Source organism: Staurois parvus, unplaced genomic scaffold (assembly GCF_062004578.1).
Source record: "Staurois parvus isolate SC_StPar_1 unplaced genomic scaffold, SC_StPar_1.0 ptg000253l, whole genome shotgun sequence".
Taxonomy (NCBI): Eukaryota; Metazoa; Chordata; class Amphibia; order Anura; family Ranidae; genus Staurois; species Staurois parvus.
Genome location: NW_028318049.1, coordinates 1,053,234 through 1,072,898, shown reverse-complemented (window position 1 = coordinate 1,072,898; position 19,665 = coordinate 1,053,234). Strand labels below are relative to the sequence as shown.

General features: G+C 49.0%; 1 protein-coding gene across 2 annotated transcripts in view; it reads left to right on the top strand.

Moving 5' to 3' along the window:
- The window catches only part of LOC149459604 (uncharacterized), a 67,980-nt gene that overhangs the window by 38,414 nt on the left and 9,901 nt on the right, over positions 1-19,665 (top strand). For both annotated transcript variants that reach the window (XM_089680915.1, XM_089680914.1), the window contains 5 exons: positions 1,550-1,566; positions 5,518-5,575; positions 13,181-13,273; positions 17,013-17,073; positions 19,375-19,488. In XM_089680915.1, the coding sequence (XP_089537041.1) occupies positions 1,550-1,566; positions 5,518-5,575; positions 13,181-13,273; positions 17,013-17,073; positions 19,375-19,488 (343 nt within the window). The remainder of the gene's footprint in view (positions 1-1,549; positions 1,567-5,517; positions 5,576-13,180; positions 13,274-17,012; positions 17,074-19,374; positions 19,489-19,665) is intronic.

Here is a 19,665-nt window from a genome sequence, read left to right as displayed (position 1 = left end):
AGCAAGTGTGCAGACCTAGGAACTCAGCACAGGGATGGTGGGAACCCCTCATAATGAGCACTGTAGGTGTACAGACCTAGGAACTCAGCACAGGGATGTGGGAACCTCTCATAATAGGCACAGTGGGTGTACAGACCCGGGAACACAGATCAGGGATGGTGGGAACCCCTCATAATGGGCACTGTAGGTGTACACACCAAGGAACTCAGCACAGGGATGGTGGGAACCCCTCATAATGAGCACTGTAGGTGTACAGACCTAGGAACTCAGCATAGGGATGTGGGAACCTCTCATAATAGGCACAGTGGGTGTACAGACCCGGGAACACAGATCAGGGATGGTGGGAACCCCTCATAATGCTCATAATGGGCACTGTAGGTGTACACACCAAGAAACTCAGCACAGGGATGGTGAGAACCCCTCATAATGGGCACAGCAGATGTACAGAACCAGGAACTCAGCACAGGGATGGTGGGAACCCCTCATAATGGGCACTGCGGATGTACAGACCCGGGAACTCAGCATAGGGATGGTGGAACCCCTCATAATGGGCACTGTAGGCGTACAGACCAAGGAACTCAGGACAGGGATAGTGGGAACCTCTCATACTAGGCACAGCATGCATGCAGACCAGGAACTCAACATAGGGATGGTGGAAACCCCTCATAAAGAGCACAGAAGGTGTACAGACCCGGAAACTCAGGACAGGGATGGTGGGAACTGCTCATAATGGGCAAAGCAGGTGTACAGACCTGAGGACTCAGTGCAGAGATCTCATCAACAGAGATCATTACATGCCATAAAAACAAAGCAACATATGATGATTCTGTTTGGTCAGTCTTGTGATTCTCACCAGTCATATCTGCCGCATCTCTGCAGTTTTGTGGATCACTTCCTCACCAAACATTGAATCAGGAGTGTTATGAAGCTTATAAACTATTCAATCTCAAGCAGAGGTGACAGAGGAAGCTACAGGAGGGTATAGTGGTGTTACCCCGTTACCCCCCTGGCTTTAAGGAGTGGCAGGAGTGTGTGTAAGTCACAAAACTGGTTGTACATGATTAACATTTTTTTCACACATTAATCAAGTTGTTTCTATGTATTTAATTTCTCAGGGTTTTCTGATGGTGACAACAATAGACCGTGCCTCTATGTTGTGTGTTGGAACAGCCGCTTGTAGTCTCCATTGGAAGCCCTTGTAACAGGGTGACAACACAGGGGCACAATTGGGTAACAGGGTCAGAGTGTTGTCACCCTATAACAGGAAGTCCCTGAACAAGGATCACCAGGGGACATAAAACTGGCTTAAACTGGTTTAAGAGGTTTGGGGAGCCCCTGTTGTTGATGATTTCTTAAAGGTGCAGATTTAAAAGGATTGAAAATTATTTTATTAAAACAAAGCTATAAGATTTTAGTGATTGTGTTTACAGATCGTTCTGCGAATCATTCCTCTTCCATAGAGTTCGGGATCTTCTTGTTCTCCATCTTATGATATTAAAACACAGACAACATAACATAATAACATCATTTGTGTTTCTCTCCTCTGCAGGGATTGGCTGGGAGCAGGTGAGTCTGTCTTTGGTTGATTTTTGTTTTTGTACAAAAGTAGTAGTCTTGCCTTACATTAATGGGAGCTTAATGCGCTCTGCTCCTGCATGAGCTTTCATATCCACTTACCTAATGTTGAGGCACATAGATTGGAAGGGCTCATGTCCTCTAAAGGGTGATCCATGGTGAATTGCTCTTCAGAGGGCATTTGACAGGCATTAATGTTGCCCTCCTCACGTGCCTTGGACTTGACACATGGCCCCATTCAGTTAAATGGGTCGTGTTCAGCGGGTGGTACTGCTGGTGAGTGCGACCGCTGGGATACATTTTGCTGCACTTTGCATTGCCGCCTTGGCATATGTCTCCCCCATCTGCTGCTGTAGCCTAACCTGTTAGATTGTAAGCTCTAATGAGCGGGGCCCTCTGGATCCTCCTGTATTCATTTGTATTGTAATTCTACTGCCCCCCTTATATTGTAAAGTGCGGCGTAAACTGTTGGCGCTACATAAATCCTGTATAATAATAATAATATGTTTACGCCGGTGGTATGGATGTAAACAGAACTGTGCCGAGAGCGCGTGCCCTTGCGGTCACATGTTAAGAAACCCCGCCTTCTGGCATCAGAAACCTCTTAAAGGGCCGAGATGTCCTGGCGTTAAGGGGAAGTGATTCGGGGGGGTGGTAAAAGCGCATCACAGTTCCGTGTTTTTAATGTCCCTCAACTACAAGTGTAAATGAGGCCAAGGGGTGTCAGGTACTTTGCATATGAGCAGCAGTTAATTGGATATATTAGGCTATTTTTATTTCTACATTTGCACCTTATAGATCAGTGGTCTTCAAACTTTTCGGGCCAGATGTGGCCCTTTACTTGCTTGTATTCAGCCCCTGAGACAATATTCCTCCCATTGACACTAATGATGGGGCACCATTCCTCCCACCGACACCAATGATGGGGCACCATTCCTCCCACCGACATCAATGATGGGGCACCATTCCTCCCACCGACATCAATGATGGGGCACCATTGCTCCCACTGACATCAATGATGGGGCACCATTCCTCCAACCGACATCAATGATGGGGCACTATTCCTCCCACCGACACCAATGATGGGGCACCATTCCTCCCACCGACATCAATGATGGGGCACCATTCCTCCCACCGACACCAATGATGGGGCACCATTCCTCCCACCGACATCAATGATGGGGCACCATTCCTCCCACCGACATCAATGATGGGGCACCATTGCTCCCACTGACATCAATGATGGGGCACCATTCCTCCAACCGACATCAATGATGGGGCACTATTCCTCCCACCGACACCAATGATGGGGCACCATTCCTCCCACCGACACCAATGATGGGGCACCATTCCTCCCACCAGCATCAATGATGGGGCACCATTCCTCCCACCGACACCAATGATGGGGCACCATTCCTCCCACCAGCATCAATGATGGGGCACCATTCCTCCCACCGACACCAATGATGGGGCACCATTCCTCCCACCGGAATCAATGATGGGGCACCATTTCTCCCACCGGCACCAATGATGGGGCACCATTCCTCCCACTGACACTAATGATTAGGTACCATTCCTCCCACTGACACTAATGATGGAGCACCATTCCTCCCACCGACACCAATGATGGGGCACCATTCCTCCCACCAACACCAATGATGGGGCACCATTCCTCCCAATGACACCAATGATGGGGCACCATTCCTTCCACCGACACCAATGATTAGGCACCATTCCTCCCACTGACACCAATGATGGGGCACCATTCCTCCCACCAACGCCAATGATGGGGCACCATTCCTTCCACCGACACCAATGATTAGGCACCATTCCTCCCACCGACACCAATGATGGGGCACCATTCCTCCCACCGACACCAATGATGGGGCACCATTCCTCCCACCAGCATCAATGATGGGGCACCATTCCTCCCACCGAAACCAATGATGGGGCACCATTCCTCCCACCGACACCAATGATGGGGCACCATTCCTCCCACCGACACCAATGATGGGGCACCATTCCTCCCACCGACACCAATGATGGGGCACCATTCCTCCCACCGACACCAATGATGGGGCACCATTCCTCCCACTGACACCAATGATGGGGCACCATTCCTCCCATCGACACCAATGATGGGGCACCATTCCTCCCATCGACACCAATGATGGGGCACCATTCCTCCCATCGACACCAATGATGGGGCACCATTCCTCCCATCGACACCAATGATGGGGCACCATTCCTCCCATCGACACCAATGATGGGGCACCATTCCTCCCATAGACACCAATGATGGGGCACCATTCCTCCCATCGACACCAATGATGGGGCACCATTCCTCCCATCGACACCAATGATGGGGCACCATTCCTCCCATCGACACCAATGATGGGGCACCATTCCTCCCATCGACACCAATGATGGGGCACCATTCCTCCCACCGACACCAATGATGGGGCACCATTCCTCCCACCGGCACCAATGATGGGGCACCATTCCTCCCACCGGCACCAATGATGGGGCACCATTCCTCCCACCGGCACCAATGATGGGGCACCATTCCTCCCACCGGCACCAATGATGAGGCACCATTCCTCCCACCGGCATCAATGATGGGGCACCATTCCTCCCACCGGCATCAATGATGGGGCACCAATTCTTCCAGCTGACACCAATGATGGAGTACTATTCCTTCCAATGATACCAACAATAGGCCAACTCCCACTATAACCAAGGATGGGGCATTGTTCACTCTTAATGGCCACCACTGCCCCCCTAAGGCCAAAAGGACATTGGCCCTTTGAAAGATTTGGAGAGCCCTGTTATTGATGATTCCTTAAAGACAATCTATCACTTACATTTTAAATAAGCACAAAATGTAACCTCATTATCACATTCTGTGCAAAAACATCTCCGTTTATGGTCTGTAGGCCATCTGTAGCTCCAGCCTTGCCCCCGTTGTGTAGTACTGTCAGTGTAACATGCTTGTAACGGTGACTACAGAGATGACCTAATAGGTGCACTGCTGCACCCTTGTTGTCCAATCACAGACAGGGGCGGGTCCATGACCAGGCTGTACTGCTTACCTGCTGTGTGGTTTGCAAGGAGGACAAGGACCTGGTTGCATGTTATATTCTGTAGAAAAGTCCAGGACCTGGCTGTACTGCCTGGCAGGGGCGCCTGGATCACAATGCTGGCTGAGAAACAGCTCCTATGTATTTTATTTCCTTCTTGTATTCAGATGTTTGAATTTAATGCACCATCTGTGAGAGCTATGTGCCACGGATTGAACTGTTTTTACTCCATACATTACCAATAAAAGGGAAATACAGAGCAGAATCCATTCTATCATTTACCTCTATACATTCTGCGCCTCTCCGGCCATAATAGACTTTCTCTATATCATTTTGTTTTCTAGAAATGATAATGAATTTCCTCCTCCACCATCCCGCTACCCTCATCCTCCGTCCTCCCTATTTTCCTCCGGCTGCGTGATATCTGCATTTTAATAACCTCAGAAAACCTCGTATTGTTCTTCCATCCAGTTCAGTCCCGTTTGCGTCGTTTTATGGGTGAATTATGCGATGCTCTCAACGCACCTCCTTCGCTCGGCCCAGATGCCGGCACGGGCAGCGTCTTGCAAATTGCTGTTTATTATCCTGCGTGTCGCCTTTCTGGGGAATGTGATCAGCCGAGGGTTCCCGAGCCCTCCGCTCCGCGCACAAATCATTCGCCGACCGCCCAGAAAATGCTGCTAACGCATTCATGAGCTGTTCCTCTTTGCCGGGCATTTAAATTTAATTGCGCTCTTTATTAGGTCATTTCCGGGACTGATTGGAAACGCTTATTGAAAACGCTTCGACTGCTCATGTTCTTTAACCCTGTCACAGCTGGATTTCACTATTCCATCTAACATCCGCTGTTTTATTTTTCCAGCGCCATCGTGTCAGCGACGCTGAAATGTCTGATGAAGTTCTACAATTTGACAGATGATGTAAGTCTGTTGTGATGATTTATTATTGTAATGATGTTATCCTGATTTTATTATAATGGTCTTTTTATGACTTTTTGGATTAAACAAGTATAAAGAAGTGGTATCTGTACATAGTAGGGGTCTCCAATCTACGCCCCCCGGGGCCACATCTGGCCTTCTATGAGATTTTATCCAGCCCATAGCTTGGGTCAGCGGCATATCCTCAAACTTAGTGCACAGACTGAGGATTCTGATTAGTTGGTCTCTGCTTCTGATGGGGACCCTGATGTGAGGTGGGGGACTCTGAGTCCCCCCTTACATCAGGGTTACCATCAGACGGAGACTCTGATGTAAGGGGGAACTCGAACAGAGAGACTGATGTAAGGGGGGACTTTGATGGGGACCCTGATGTATGGGGGGGAATCTGATGGTTACCCTGATGTAAGGGGGGAACTCTGATGGGGACCCTGATGTTAGGGGGGACTCTGATGGGACTCTGATGTAAGTGGGGACTTTGATAGGGACCCTGAAGGAAGGGGTGTGATGATTGCAGCGTCAGACCCCAGCCCTTCTCACCAAACTTGTGACCGAAGGACTAGCCAATCTAAAACCGCGCTGTCACGTGCGTAACAATGCCACACCCAGCTGCACCCTGGACAAAGATTTTCCAGCTAATGGACCGCAATCTGTGTACCTGCAGCCTGGGAGCGATTGTTACTGGGTCAGGTTAATTACGCAATTAACCCTTCACACTGCCACCACCTCCTTTTTGTACAAAGAAAGAGGAAACTCTGCAATATCAGCAATAACACTATGATGTTTGAATAATCGTTTGTATACACAATGTCACCGCAGACAGATGTATGCAGACATTTTAAAACACACAGTAGCGCTCTTCAGAGACGGGTTCTTAGATGGCATTAAAGAGCTTTAGAAAAAGTTCAACACTTTTAGAAAGTAACATTTATTACTAAAAGTTCAAAAGGGTGCAATAAAAATATTTACAGAAAAAGATGTAGCCTATACACATATATATATATATATATATATATATATATATATATATATATATATATACACCGTATTTGCCGACGTATAAGACGACTTTTCAACCCCTGAAAATCTTCTGAAAAGTCGGGGGTCGTCTTATACGCCGGTATACGGCGAGCCGGTGTGTCAGGGCGGTACTTTTTCCAGGTGCAGTGTCCTCCAACGGACACTAAGTACAGGGGTAGGCGGAGGGGCTGCTGTACCTTACCTGGCTCCGGTCCCGGTCCCACGATGATCCGGTCCAGGAAGCGCGGCTGCTCCTTTTTTCAGTTCGGCCGCTCGATGGTCGCTCCGCCTCCTCACCGGTGATTGGGCGCCAGCGCACACAGGCACCACGAAAATAAAGCTGCCGAACTGAAAGAAGGAGCAGCCGCTCCTCTCCCCCACTGACACTAACGATGGGGCACTATTCCTCCTCCCCACTGACACCAATGATGGGGCACTATTCTCCCCACTGACACCAACGATGGGGCACTATTCCTCCCCCACTGACACCAACGATGGGGCACTATTCCTCCCCCACTGACACCAACGATGGGGCACTATTCCTCCCCCACTGACACCAACGATGGGGCACTATTCCTCCCCCACTGACACCAACGATGGGGCACTATTCCTCCCCCACTGACACCAACGATGGGGCACTATTCCTCCCCCACTGACACCAACGATGGGGCACTATTCCTCCCCCACTGACACCAACGATGGGGCACTATTCCTCCCCCACTGACACCAACGATGGGGCACTATTCCTCCCCCACTGACACCAACGATGGGGCACTATTCCTCCCCCACTGACACCAACGATGGGGCACTATTCCTCCCCCACTGACACCAACGATGGGGCACTATTCCTCCCCCACTGACACCAACGATGGGGCACTATTCCTCCCCCACTGACACCAACGATGGGGCACTATTCCTCCCCCACTGACACCAACGATGGGGCACTATTCCTCCCCCACTGACACCAACGATGGGGCACTATTCCTCCCCCACTGACACCAACGATGGGGCACTATTCCTCCCCCACTGACACCAACGATGGGGCACTATTCCTCCCCCACTGACACCAACGATGGGGCACTATTCCTCCCCCACTGACACCAACGATGGGGCACTATTCCTCCCCCACTGACACCAACGATGGGGCACTATTCCTCCCCCACTGACACCAACGATGGGGCACTATTCCTCCCCCACTGACACCAACGATGGGGCACTATTCCTCCCCCACTGACACCAACGATGGGGCACTATTCCTCCCCCACTGACACCAACGATGGGGCACTATTCCTCCCCCACTGACACCAACGATGGGGCACTATTCCTCCCCCACTGACACCAACGATGGGGCACTATTCCTCCCCCACTGACACCAACGATGGGGCACTATTCCTCCCCCACTGACACCAACGATGGGGCACTATTCCTCCCCCACTGACACCAACGATGGGGCGCTATTCCTCCCCCACTGACACCAACGATGGGGCGCTTTTCTCCCCACTGACACCAACGATGGGGCGCTATTCCTCCTCCCTACTGACACCAACGATGGGGCGCTATTCCTCCCACTGACACCAACGATGGGGCACTATTCCTCCCACTGACACCAACGATGGGGCACTATTCCTCCCCCACTGACACCAACGATGGGGCACTATTCCTCCCCCACTGACACCAACGATGGGGCACTATTCCTCCCCCACTGACACCAACGATGGGGCACTATTCCTCCCCCACTGACACCAACGATGGGGCACTATTCCTCCCCCACTGACACCAACGATGGGGCACTATTCCTCCCCCACTGACACCAACGATGGGGCACTATTCCTCCCCCACTGACACCAACGATGGGGCACTATTCCTCCCCCACTGACACCAACGATGGGGCACTATTCCTCCCCCACTGACACCAACGATGGGGCACTATTCCTCCCCCACTGACACCAACGATGGGGCACTATTCCTCCCCCACTGACACCAACGATGGGGCACTATTCCTCCCCCACTGACACCAACGATGGGGCACTATTCCTCCCCCACTGACACCAACGATGGGGCACTATTCCTCCCCCACTGACACCAACGATGGGGCACTATTCCTCCCCCACTGACACCAACGATGGGGCACTATTCCTCCCCCACTGACACCAACGATGGGGCACTATTCCTCCCCCACTGACACCAACGATGGGGCACTATTCCTCCCCCACTGACACCAACGATGGGGCACTATTCCTCCCCCACTGACACCAACGATGGGGCACTATTCCTCCCCCACTGACACCAACGATGGGGCACTATTCCTCCCCCACTGACACCAACGATGGGGCACTTTTCTCCCCACTGACACCAACGATGGGGCGCTATTCCTCCTCCCTACTGACACCAACGATGGGGCGCTATTCCTCCCACTGACACCAACGATGGGGCACTATTCCTCCCACTGACACCAATGATGGGGCACTATTCCTCCCCCACTGACACCAACGATGGGGCACTATTCCTCCCCCACTGACACCAACGATGGGGCACTATTCCTCCCCCACTGACACCAACGATGGGGCACTATTCCTCCCCCACTGACACCAACGATGGGGCACTATTCCTCCCCCACTGACACCAACGATGGGGCACTATTCCTCCCCCACTGACACCAACGATGGGGCACTATTCCTCCCCCACTGACACCAACGATGGGGCACTATTCCTCCCCCACTGACACCAACGATGGGGCACTATTCCTCCCCCACTGACACCAACGATGGGGCACTATTCCTCCCCCACTGACACCAACGATGGGGCACTATTCCTCCCCCACTGACACCAACGATGGGGCACTATTCCTCCCCCACTGACACCAACGATGGGGCACTATTCCTCCCCCACTGACACCAACGATGGGGCACTATTCCTCCCCCACTGACACCAACGATGGGGCACTATTCCTCCCCCACTGACACCAACGATGGGGCACTATTCCTCCCCCACTGACACCAACGATGGGGCACTATTCCTCCCCCACTGACACCAACGATGGGGCACTTTTCTCCCCACTGACACCAACGATGGGGCGCTATTCCTCCTCCCTACTGACACCAACGATGGGGCGCTATTCCTCCCACTGATACCAACGATGGGGCACTATTTCATCCACTGACACCAATGATGGGGCACTATTCCTCCCACTGACACTAATGATGGGACACTATTCCTCCCACTGACACTAATGATGGGACACTATTCCTCCCACTGACACTAATGATGGGACACTATTCCTCACACACTGACACTACTGATGGGGCACCATTAGTGTCAGTGGGAGGAGTAGTGCCTCATCATTGGTATCAGTGGGAGGAATCGTGCCCCATCATTGGTGTCAGTGGGAGGAATAGTGCCCCATCATTGGAATACCATACTGAAATAGCATACCATATTGAAATCAAATCTGATGTTTTTTCATTTTTATTTGGTGTGCGTTGGAAGAGGGGTAGTCTTATACGGCGAGTATAGCTCAAACCCTATATTTTAACAGGAAAAGTAGGGGGTCGTCTTATACGCCCAGTCGTCTTATACGCCGGCAAATACGGTATATATATATATATATATATATATATATATATATATATATATATATATATATATACATACAGAGAGCAATAACACAGCAAAGAGATAACAGACGTTTAGAGAGATGAAGTACTTGCCAAAAGTCCTGGGTTAAGCAGCTTTCAAGTGTCCTGAGCAAAATGTCCTTATCTCCCAAAGTTAGTTCCGATGTTAAAAGAGAGCTACTTCAACTCAGCTTAGCTTAGCTTAGCTCCAAGCATAACAGCTTTTCTAAGAACTCAGCAGGGTGTCTCCTTGCAGCAGAGAACCAATCGCCTCATTTGGGGAGAGTGTTGGGCGGAGACCCAAGCTAGAACCAAAATCCCTCCCAAGTTGATACCAGGGCAATAACTTTCCCTGGATACCTGTAACATTCTATCCACGAGTAGATTAATATGCAGAATCACCTGCCAAATGTCTAGATATGAAATATGACATACCTGCTTGGACGGTTAAGGAGATATCGTTTTCTCCTGTAGATTCCAGCTTGGGGTTGTAATATATCAGACGACTTGTATTAAAGTGACCGGTCTGAATATATGTCTGGTTTTTATTTAAGTCTTCCATATCTCCAGATATAAAATTATATGGAAAAGGGGATTTTTAAGTGTGAGTCCGTTTTACGACTACCTGGAATGTCTTTGAAGCTCAGTGAAGGACTGGTTTTATGGCTTTACGACATCCCAGATTGAGAAGCTAACAGACATCTGGGCACCAGCTAGGTTGGGATTTATAGCCATGGAGCTGTCCCACTCTGGCCTGTTGCCTTTTGAACTCAGCATACACACACAGACCACATTCCTGAGGGAGGGGGGAAATTGGAGGAGGGAGACTGATTTGGGAGTAGAAAATGATACAAGATGGAGGCCTTTGCCAAAATGGAGGTTTGCATCCATCTCTGTGTGCACGATTGCTACAAGGGGGTACCTTGATGGGGACCCTGATGTAAGGGGGGACCTTGATGGGGACCCTGATGTAAGTGGGACTCTAATGGGGATCCTGATGTAAGAGGGTACTCTGATATAAAGGATGACCCTTATGGGGTCCCTGATGTAAGGGGGGACCCTGATGTTAGGGGGGACTCTGATAGGGCCCCGGATGTAAGGGGGGACCTTGATGGGCACTGTGATGTAAGTGGGGACTGCGATGGGGACCCTGATGTAAGAGAGGACTCTGATATAAAGGATGACCTTGATGGGGACCCTGATGTAAGAGGGGACTCTGATGGGAACCCTGATGTAAGAGTGGACTCTGATGTGGATCCTTATGTAAGGGTGGGCCTCTGATGTAAAGGATGACCCTAATATGATGTGTAGGGTGAACTTGATGTGGATGTGAGGGGGGACTCACTGTAACCTGCAAAGCAGCCTTTAGGTCGGGGGGGGGGGGGCTTTAGGTCAGGAACATGGCCCTGCATTGCCATTCCTCCCCCCAGCCTCCGCTGCTCTCCTCTTCATTGCAAAGTGGAGAGTGGGAAAAGACACAGTTCTGGATAGAGGGGGGGGGGGGGCTGCTGGAGTTAACGCTTCAAATTAACCAGCAGGTGATTGGTTGCTGGGTGGTCCTAGTTGGACTGCCTGGGCAACCTCTGTAGGGTCCAGGTATGGCCTCATGCTACCAGTAGTGACACTGACACTAGCCAAATGTAAAACTAGTGAAAAACAGTCAGAAAAGATGAGTAGGGAAAAAAATGTCAGTGGCCTCCACCTGTAAACCATTCCTGTTTTGGGGGTTGTCTCATTGTTGCCCTTCTAGTGCACCTGTTGTTAATTTCAATAACACCAAAGCAGCTGAAACTGATTAACAACCCCCTCTGCTACTTCACTGACCAGATCAATATCCCAGGAGTTTCATTGACTTGATGCTAAACTGTGATTAAAAAGTCTTCCTTTAATTTTATTGAGCAATGTATATATGACCTAGAAACTATATGCATTGTATTGGTGTGCTCCATTAGCATCAATGGAGAGCAGGTGAGACATCAGGGTCTTTTCATTAAAGAGAACTTGTCACAGCAAGCATCACATTAGGAGACTTTTGGCCCCCTATGTGAAAAATAAATTAGGTGTACAAAATGTAAAAAAAAAGTTACACAAGCACTTAAATCCCCCCCAAAATATGAATCCCCCCACCCATGCATGAACATAGACTCAAGCATCAGGGGCATCTGCATATGAAAACGTCATCTGTGTTACACATGTTACATATCGCTGTGCACTCCGGAGTGAGATCACCTCTATGAACCGACAGTTTGTGGAAGTGATCGGGCAACTTTACAGCCCGTTATTCATAATGTCTCTAAACCAGTGACCTGTAGAGGCTTTTAAAGTGTTGCCTATGGAAAATGTAGGGCACTAAAGTTTGTCGCCATAGGTGTTTGCAACTTTAAGGCTTCACATGTTGGGTACCTATTTATTCAGTGCAGCCTCACCTTTTATATTTTACCACAAATTGGGTAATATATTATCTTTGTGCGTCCTAAAATTAAGTGTATTTTTTACTGAATTTAGCCTTAACGTGTTCATATCATTTCAAAATGTTTACATTGATTTGAATGCAAATAGATTTTTAAAGGCAGTGGGCTGGCAAAAAAGCAGATCTTCTAATTGCAACGGAAAAACCACTTTAAGGATAAAAAAGTTAAATTAATATTTTGCGTTTAAAAAAAAAATATTGTTCACGATATTTGATGTTTTACAAACCAAATGACACTCATGGGAGAGGAAGAGTGATAGGAGAGTGACTGTTTGCTCCCTCTAGTGGTTAATCTACAAATCACTTTGTTTCATGCAATTCCAATACAGAAGAGCAAAGATGTAGAAATGTGAAAGCAACATAAAAGTATTATATTACTATGAACACTAAACTCAAAATATGTGAATAATTATAATACAATAATCTTTCCCTTTCAATATTTGTCTGTTCATTTTTTGTATCCTATTATTATATTGTTGTTTTTAGGATCTTCCAAAGTCTGTGCAACCAAATTTTATTCTGGACGTGGAGAAGGAGGAGCTTTTCATCACAGCGGGATTGCAGGACCGAGTTGTTCAGGTGAGGTGTCAAACCTACCACTTGATGGACCTTGGGTGATATAGGATCCATTCCCACTAGCAGCAGCCTTTATCACTCCTCCTCTGAAAAGTGATCCGCTGTGGATGAGGATGGTAAATACTGCCACCTCCTGTGCGTTTTTTTTTTTTTTCTACCGCTGAACAGTGACTTTGCATTCCGGTACCACTCGTGCACTTGGCTCGCAGTTGTGGTGCAGTGCCATTTACTTGCATGGGAGAGTCTGATAAATGGTGCTACCTGTCAAACTTTGCTGTAAAACTGCCACACCATGATGCAAAGCATTGCTGTGGCACGGCAATGTGTACTCCCCCATGCATTACTATGTCTGCTTATAGGTTGGCTGTTAAAATGCGGATCAGTCTCCTGTTTTTACTGCCCTCTGGCTACCTGTGTAATAGGAGCCATAGTGAGCATTGTGTATTGGGTGCGTTAGCAGGTTGGACAATATTAGTAGGCTGCAGAATACAGATATTGACATGAGAGGCTGTGACAACCCAAAGAGGTAAAAAAAAAAACAAACTCATTCAAATGTGAGACCAATCCTGGGGACAGCCGATCGTTTCTACAATTATTTCATTAACCGTGGCAATGTTCTCTACTGTTTAAGTGGAACTGAACTCAAAAAGACAACATTTAGAAATGTTAATTGTTCATTATTAGTACCCTGAAGGTGTACCTTTTCAACTTGACTCTCTCCTGAGACATAGTAGTGAACGTCCTGGGATGTGAAGGTGTCTAGGAGCTCCTGTTCTGTATCCTCAGACCAGGTTCACACTAATGCGGTGTGGGAAACTCTGCGAATCCTGTGCATTTCCCGCACGGCCTTGCAATCTCATGGCGTTCATGCAATCTGGTGTGGGTGCAGTAGTGTATTTTGGTTTTGTGCTGCCCTAGGAAGACTAAAATCGGGCACCCCTCATCTAAATTTGTCCCTCCCTTTGCTGTTTAAGATCCACCTCTTCAGGACAGGAGCATGATGGAGAGCAGTGTGACATGGGGGGGGGTCGTGGGACAGAAGGGGGGCAGCATGATAAGGGGCCACAGGACAGGAGGGAGGCAGCATGATGGGGGGCCACAGAACAGGAGGGGGGCAGCAGGACAGGAGGGAGGGAACATGATGGGGGATATCAGGACAGGAGTAGGCCATCAGGACACTTGGGGGGTAGCAGGACAAGAGGGAGGCAGCGTGACAGGGGAAGGGCAGCATGATGGGGGCAGCGTGATGGGTGGGGAGGCAGAGGGACAGTTGGGGGGCAGAGGGACAGGTGGGGGGCAGAGTGACGGGGAGCACAGGATAGGATCAGGGCAGCAGGACAGGAGGAGCGCAGAGGGACAGGAGCACAGAGGGATAGGTGAGGGGCAGTGGGACAGCAGGAGTGCAGAGGGACAGGTGAGGGGCAGTGGGATAGGAGGAGAGCAGAGGGACAAGTGAGGGGCAGTGGGACAGCAGGAGTGCAGAGGGACAGGTGAGGGGCAGTGGGATAAGAGGGGTGCAGAGGGACAGGTGGGGGGCAGCGTGATGGGGGGGGCATGGGACAGGATTGGGGCAGCGGGACAGGAGGAGTGCAGAAGGACAGGTGAGGGGCAGTGGGGACAGATGGTGGGTAGTGGGACAATGTGGGGAACAGGAGGGGGGAAGTGGAACAGGTGTGGGGCAGGTTGACAGGTGGAGGCAATGGGACGGGGGAGCGAAATGGGACAGGTGGGGGGCAGTGTGTCAGGGGGACAGTGAGACAGGAGTGGGGAACCACCTGTCCTCCATGCTCTTACCTGTCCAGGAGGGACTCCTCCAGATGGTGTCAGATCACTCAAGGAGGGGCGCCTGTGTCCCATCTCCCCCAGGATCTCCGTTGGCAGCTGCAAAAGAGTGGGGGGGCTCCTCCACCCTGACCTCGTCTTCTTCCTCCTCCGCTGGCACCTCCTGGCCATCCTGCACTGACAGCGGGCCCCGGCCCTCACGCACTCCTAGCGCACACGGGGGATCAGCCCACCACTCCGCTCTCCTCTGCAGCCGGTCCCTTGGCCCGGTGACCCTCCTTGTGTGTTGGCTTGGCTGTACCCTCACCCATGACAGCCCTCCCGCTGACACACACAGTGTCCCTTCTGCCTGGGGGGGCGTGCCGCCACCCCCCTATAAACTGCCACCCTAGGCAAACCCCTTGTTTGCCTTGTAGCGAATACGCCCCTGTGTGTGTGTCAATGTGAAATTGACACCCCGAAACAGATTGCAAAATATGATGTGATCACCAGAAATTACATCGCATGGGTGAGAACACCCAAGCGATGTGATTCAAGTTCGGGTAAAAAAAGGGTTCTGTACCTTTTTGGTGCGGATTCCATGCAATTTGATTCATACAAAATGTATGTCTCAAATCGCACCACACAGAAATTGCATGTAATTTGCACAATAATGCGGCACGATACATGTGCGAATTACATGCGGTGTCCTGCACAGCATTAATGTGAACCCAGACTCATAGCTGTCTATCTGCAGTGTAGGGTCATCTATGGCACTGCTGCCCCTGACTGCTAGTCTTACAGGTTTTGGAATGGTATTTGGTGATATCATTATTGTGCTGATCTCCTTGCTGGAGGCTCTGACATGAGGAAGCAAAGCCATGCCTCTACCAAGATGGCCACCTCCATACACAGAGACACAGTGCAGAACAGCACTGGGGAAAAGATCAGCTACAGGGAGACCCAGGCACTTGGGAATAGTTATTTTCCCTCTGCCTGGCAGATTTTGGAAAAAGACCTTCACCCATTATATGTACTAGGCATCATTGTACCCCCCTCCCCCACCACAATGTAAAACATAAAAAAAAGTTTTTAGTTCTTCTTGCCCTTCTTACCCCCTGCTGCCAATCTTGCCTGGACAAGAATGACCACCTGTGCCCTGAAACCTTCTGGGATTTGCAGGTCACATATATCAGGATACTTCAGGTTCCATACAGTAGCTCAGGAGTGGCCAACCCGGTGGTCCTACCTGGGCTAGGAAGAGGTATTTGGCTCCCAATGTTGTCAACAATGAAAAAAATGATGGGAGACTTGTGACCTGGATGTGGGGGGTCATTAGCAGGACAACGCTGAAGGGTGAGCAAGTAAATTGTGCCTTACAGCAGGAAAAAAACAATAGGTGGGGTTAGCGAATTTCTTCCTTGATAATTACGTAATACACAATCTGTGAATGGGGGAGAGTCTTATCAGTCACAGGACTCTCTCCTCCATTCACTGGTTGTGTTACATGTAGTGTACTTAGAGAAATAACTTTTCAGAATAGAGGAGAGGGCAGGAGGGGCATGACCCAGCGGGACCATCTTTGGTGCAGCTGAGCCTGGAGATCTGAAGCTGTTAACCCCCACAGTGCCAGCAGTTCGGAATCAGGAAGAGGACAGGGCAGCCCTGCAGTGAAGATTTATCCAGAATCCAGCAGTCTGTACATTGTGGGACATACGCCTTGACAGGTAAGTAATGTAACTAAAGATGGAAAGAAAAAAAATGTTTTTCAGCTAAACTTCAGCTTTAAGACCTCTGTCTTTTGTATTTGGGTAGGGAGGGAACATTTATATATGTTATATAAAATCCAGAAAATCCTGTTCCAGCTGTAACTGGCCAATATCCAACAGTTTCATATTGGTCTATATAGTAGTGCATTATCCTGTCCTCCCTGTCTTACTAATGAGCTCCATGATCTATTGTCATATGATGTCCTTTGTAGGTTTATGAAGGTCTGATCTACATGGACTTCAGCAGATCCATCATGGAGGAGCAGGGCTTCGGTACGTGTTTTACTCACTCTTGGGACCCGGGACTTTCCATGGGCCACGCTTTTCTCTGTAGGGATGAGAAGTGATTTTTGCCTAAGTAGGAATCAATTTTCACTGATTTTAGGCAAATTTTGAGGAAAGAGTATGTTACCCCAACATTTCATATTCCTGGTATCAGGGCTTTTATTTCTCAAAGAATAGGTACAGGAATCACCCCTTCCGAGTCACCCCTTGTCTCTGCTCCTACCCACCTCTGAGCACCATTCCTTGGTCCCCCCCTCCTACCCACCTCCCAGTATTGTCCCTTGTAGAGAATACAGAACCAAGTATCATTTTGTGGTGCTAAGTAATTTGTATGAATTTGTTAATGGTAACAAGAAAAGCAATAAAATAGATCCTCAGCAGCCAGCAACAATAGATCCCCTATACAGCGATAATAGACCCTCCAAAAACAAATTACCCCCCAAGCAATGATAGGTTCTCCTGCCAGCAACAATAGACCCCCACAACTATAGATCCCCCAGCAACAATATATCCCCCTACAGCGATAATAGACCCTCCAACAACAAATTACCCCCCAAGCAATGATAGGTCCTCCTGCCAGCAACTATAGATCCCCTAGCAACAATAAATCCCCCTACAGCAATAATAGACCCTCCGACATCAAATTACCCCCCAAGCAATGATAGGTCCTCCTGCCAGCAACATTAGACCCCCCAACAACTATAGATCCCCTAGCAACAATAAATACCGCTACAGAGATAATAGACCCTCTGACAACAAATGACCGCCAACCAATGAAAGGTCATCCCCCCAGCAACTATAGATTCCCCAGCAACAATAGATCTCCCAGCAGCGGGTATTAATAGACCCTCTAGCAACCAGCAAGAATAGACACCCTCCCAGTATCTCTCCCAGCAACACCTGACCTCCCTAGCAACAATAGATCCCCCAGCAGCCAGTAATAATAGACCATCCAGCACTATTACCTACCCTCGGTGCTGGAACTGCGTTCCTCCACGTTCCTGCAGAAAAAAGAGCCCTGCCTGGTATGTGCCTTCTGTACCATGTAGTTGTGTTAAAAAGTCTCCTGTTCTCTTTGTATTGCTTCCTTGGTGTGAAATCCCTGGTGTTCCTGCTAATCCTTCTGCTTTCCTATTAAAAACTGACCACACTAGGCAGGAGAACACATTCTTCTCAGCATGGTCATGGCTTGCCTGTCCTCCAATGGCCAAGACTTGTCCTAACCACCCCCATCCCCCAACTTTCCCGCACAGCCATTCACTGGGAAGATTAGTGTCCTGCTGTTCCTCTACCCCTAGCTCTCTAAGCCACTTATGCAGCTGAGAAAGGAGATTATGTGATCACTTATTTGAAAAAAAAGCATTTATATATTTTTTATATATACACACTGCTCAAAAAAAAAAAAATAAAGGAACCCTTTGAAAACACATCAGATCTCAATGGGGAAAAATCTCCTGCTGGATATCTATACTGATATGGAAGGGTAATGTGTTAGGAAGGTAAGGATGCCCCATCGTTTGATGGAAATGAAAATGATCGACCCACAGAGGACCGAATTCAGACACCCAAAAATCAAAGTGAAAAAATTATGCAGCAGGCTAGTCCATGTTGCTGAAATGTCATTGCAGCAACTCAAAATGGTCCTCAATAGTTTGTATGACCCACCACCAAAATGGTCATGCTGAACCATGTTACAGGCAGCATAATGTTCTCCACGGTTCTCCAGACCCGTTCACATCTGTCACATGTGCTCAGGGTGAACCTCTTATCTGCCAGTGGTGGACCTGCCAATTCTAGTGTTCAATGGCAAATGCCAATCGAGATCTATGGTGCTGGACAGTGAGGAGCTGGGCCATCAGGCCACCATACAGTGAAGTCGCACGATGTCAAAGTCGGATGACATGCCGATTTCAGGTGCGATTTGCAAGATATCTGACACAGATGTCTATGCAAATTGCATCAATAGTAGTGCATGTACTACTTTAGAAATCGGTGCGGCTCCGACCAAGTCAGAAACACAACCATTTGATGGCTCTAATTGCAGACAATAGGATGCGACTTGGCATATGATTTACAAATCGCATGCCAAGTCACACCTGATGTGACCGGGGTGTTAGGGAGCTATTCATAAATGTTTCACACAAGACTCATGTTTTCCCAATTGAACCCAATCAGAACATAGTATGAATCTTAGGTGAAAACATTTACACAATGACTTTCTACTCTGTGTTCATCCATACCCTTCATTTGAGAAAGTTGCTGATACTATGTATCTTTGATTTCCTGCAGGAAATTACGTCCATATGGACACTGGCTGTGCTCCTCCATTTTGGCTAGCGTATCTTCGTGATCCAAGTGATTCTGGTGTGATCCACAACAATGTCCGACAACGATGGCTGAACGGTGAGCATCTGGCGGTGGCTTTTTATCTAATACAATAAAGTCCGGTACCCCTCAACCAAATCCTCATACTTTACTCTGACTACAGAACATTCGGGTCACTCTGGGTTATGGCACCTCATACATAGTTACACCATTAGTCTGGTTGAAAAAAGACACAAGTCCATCCAGTTCAACCAA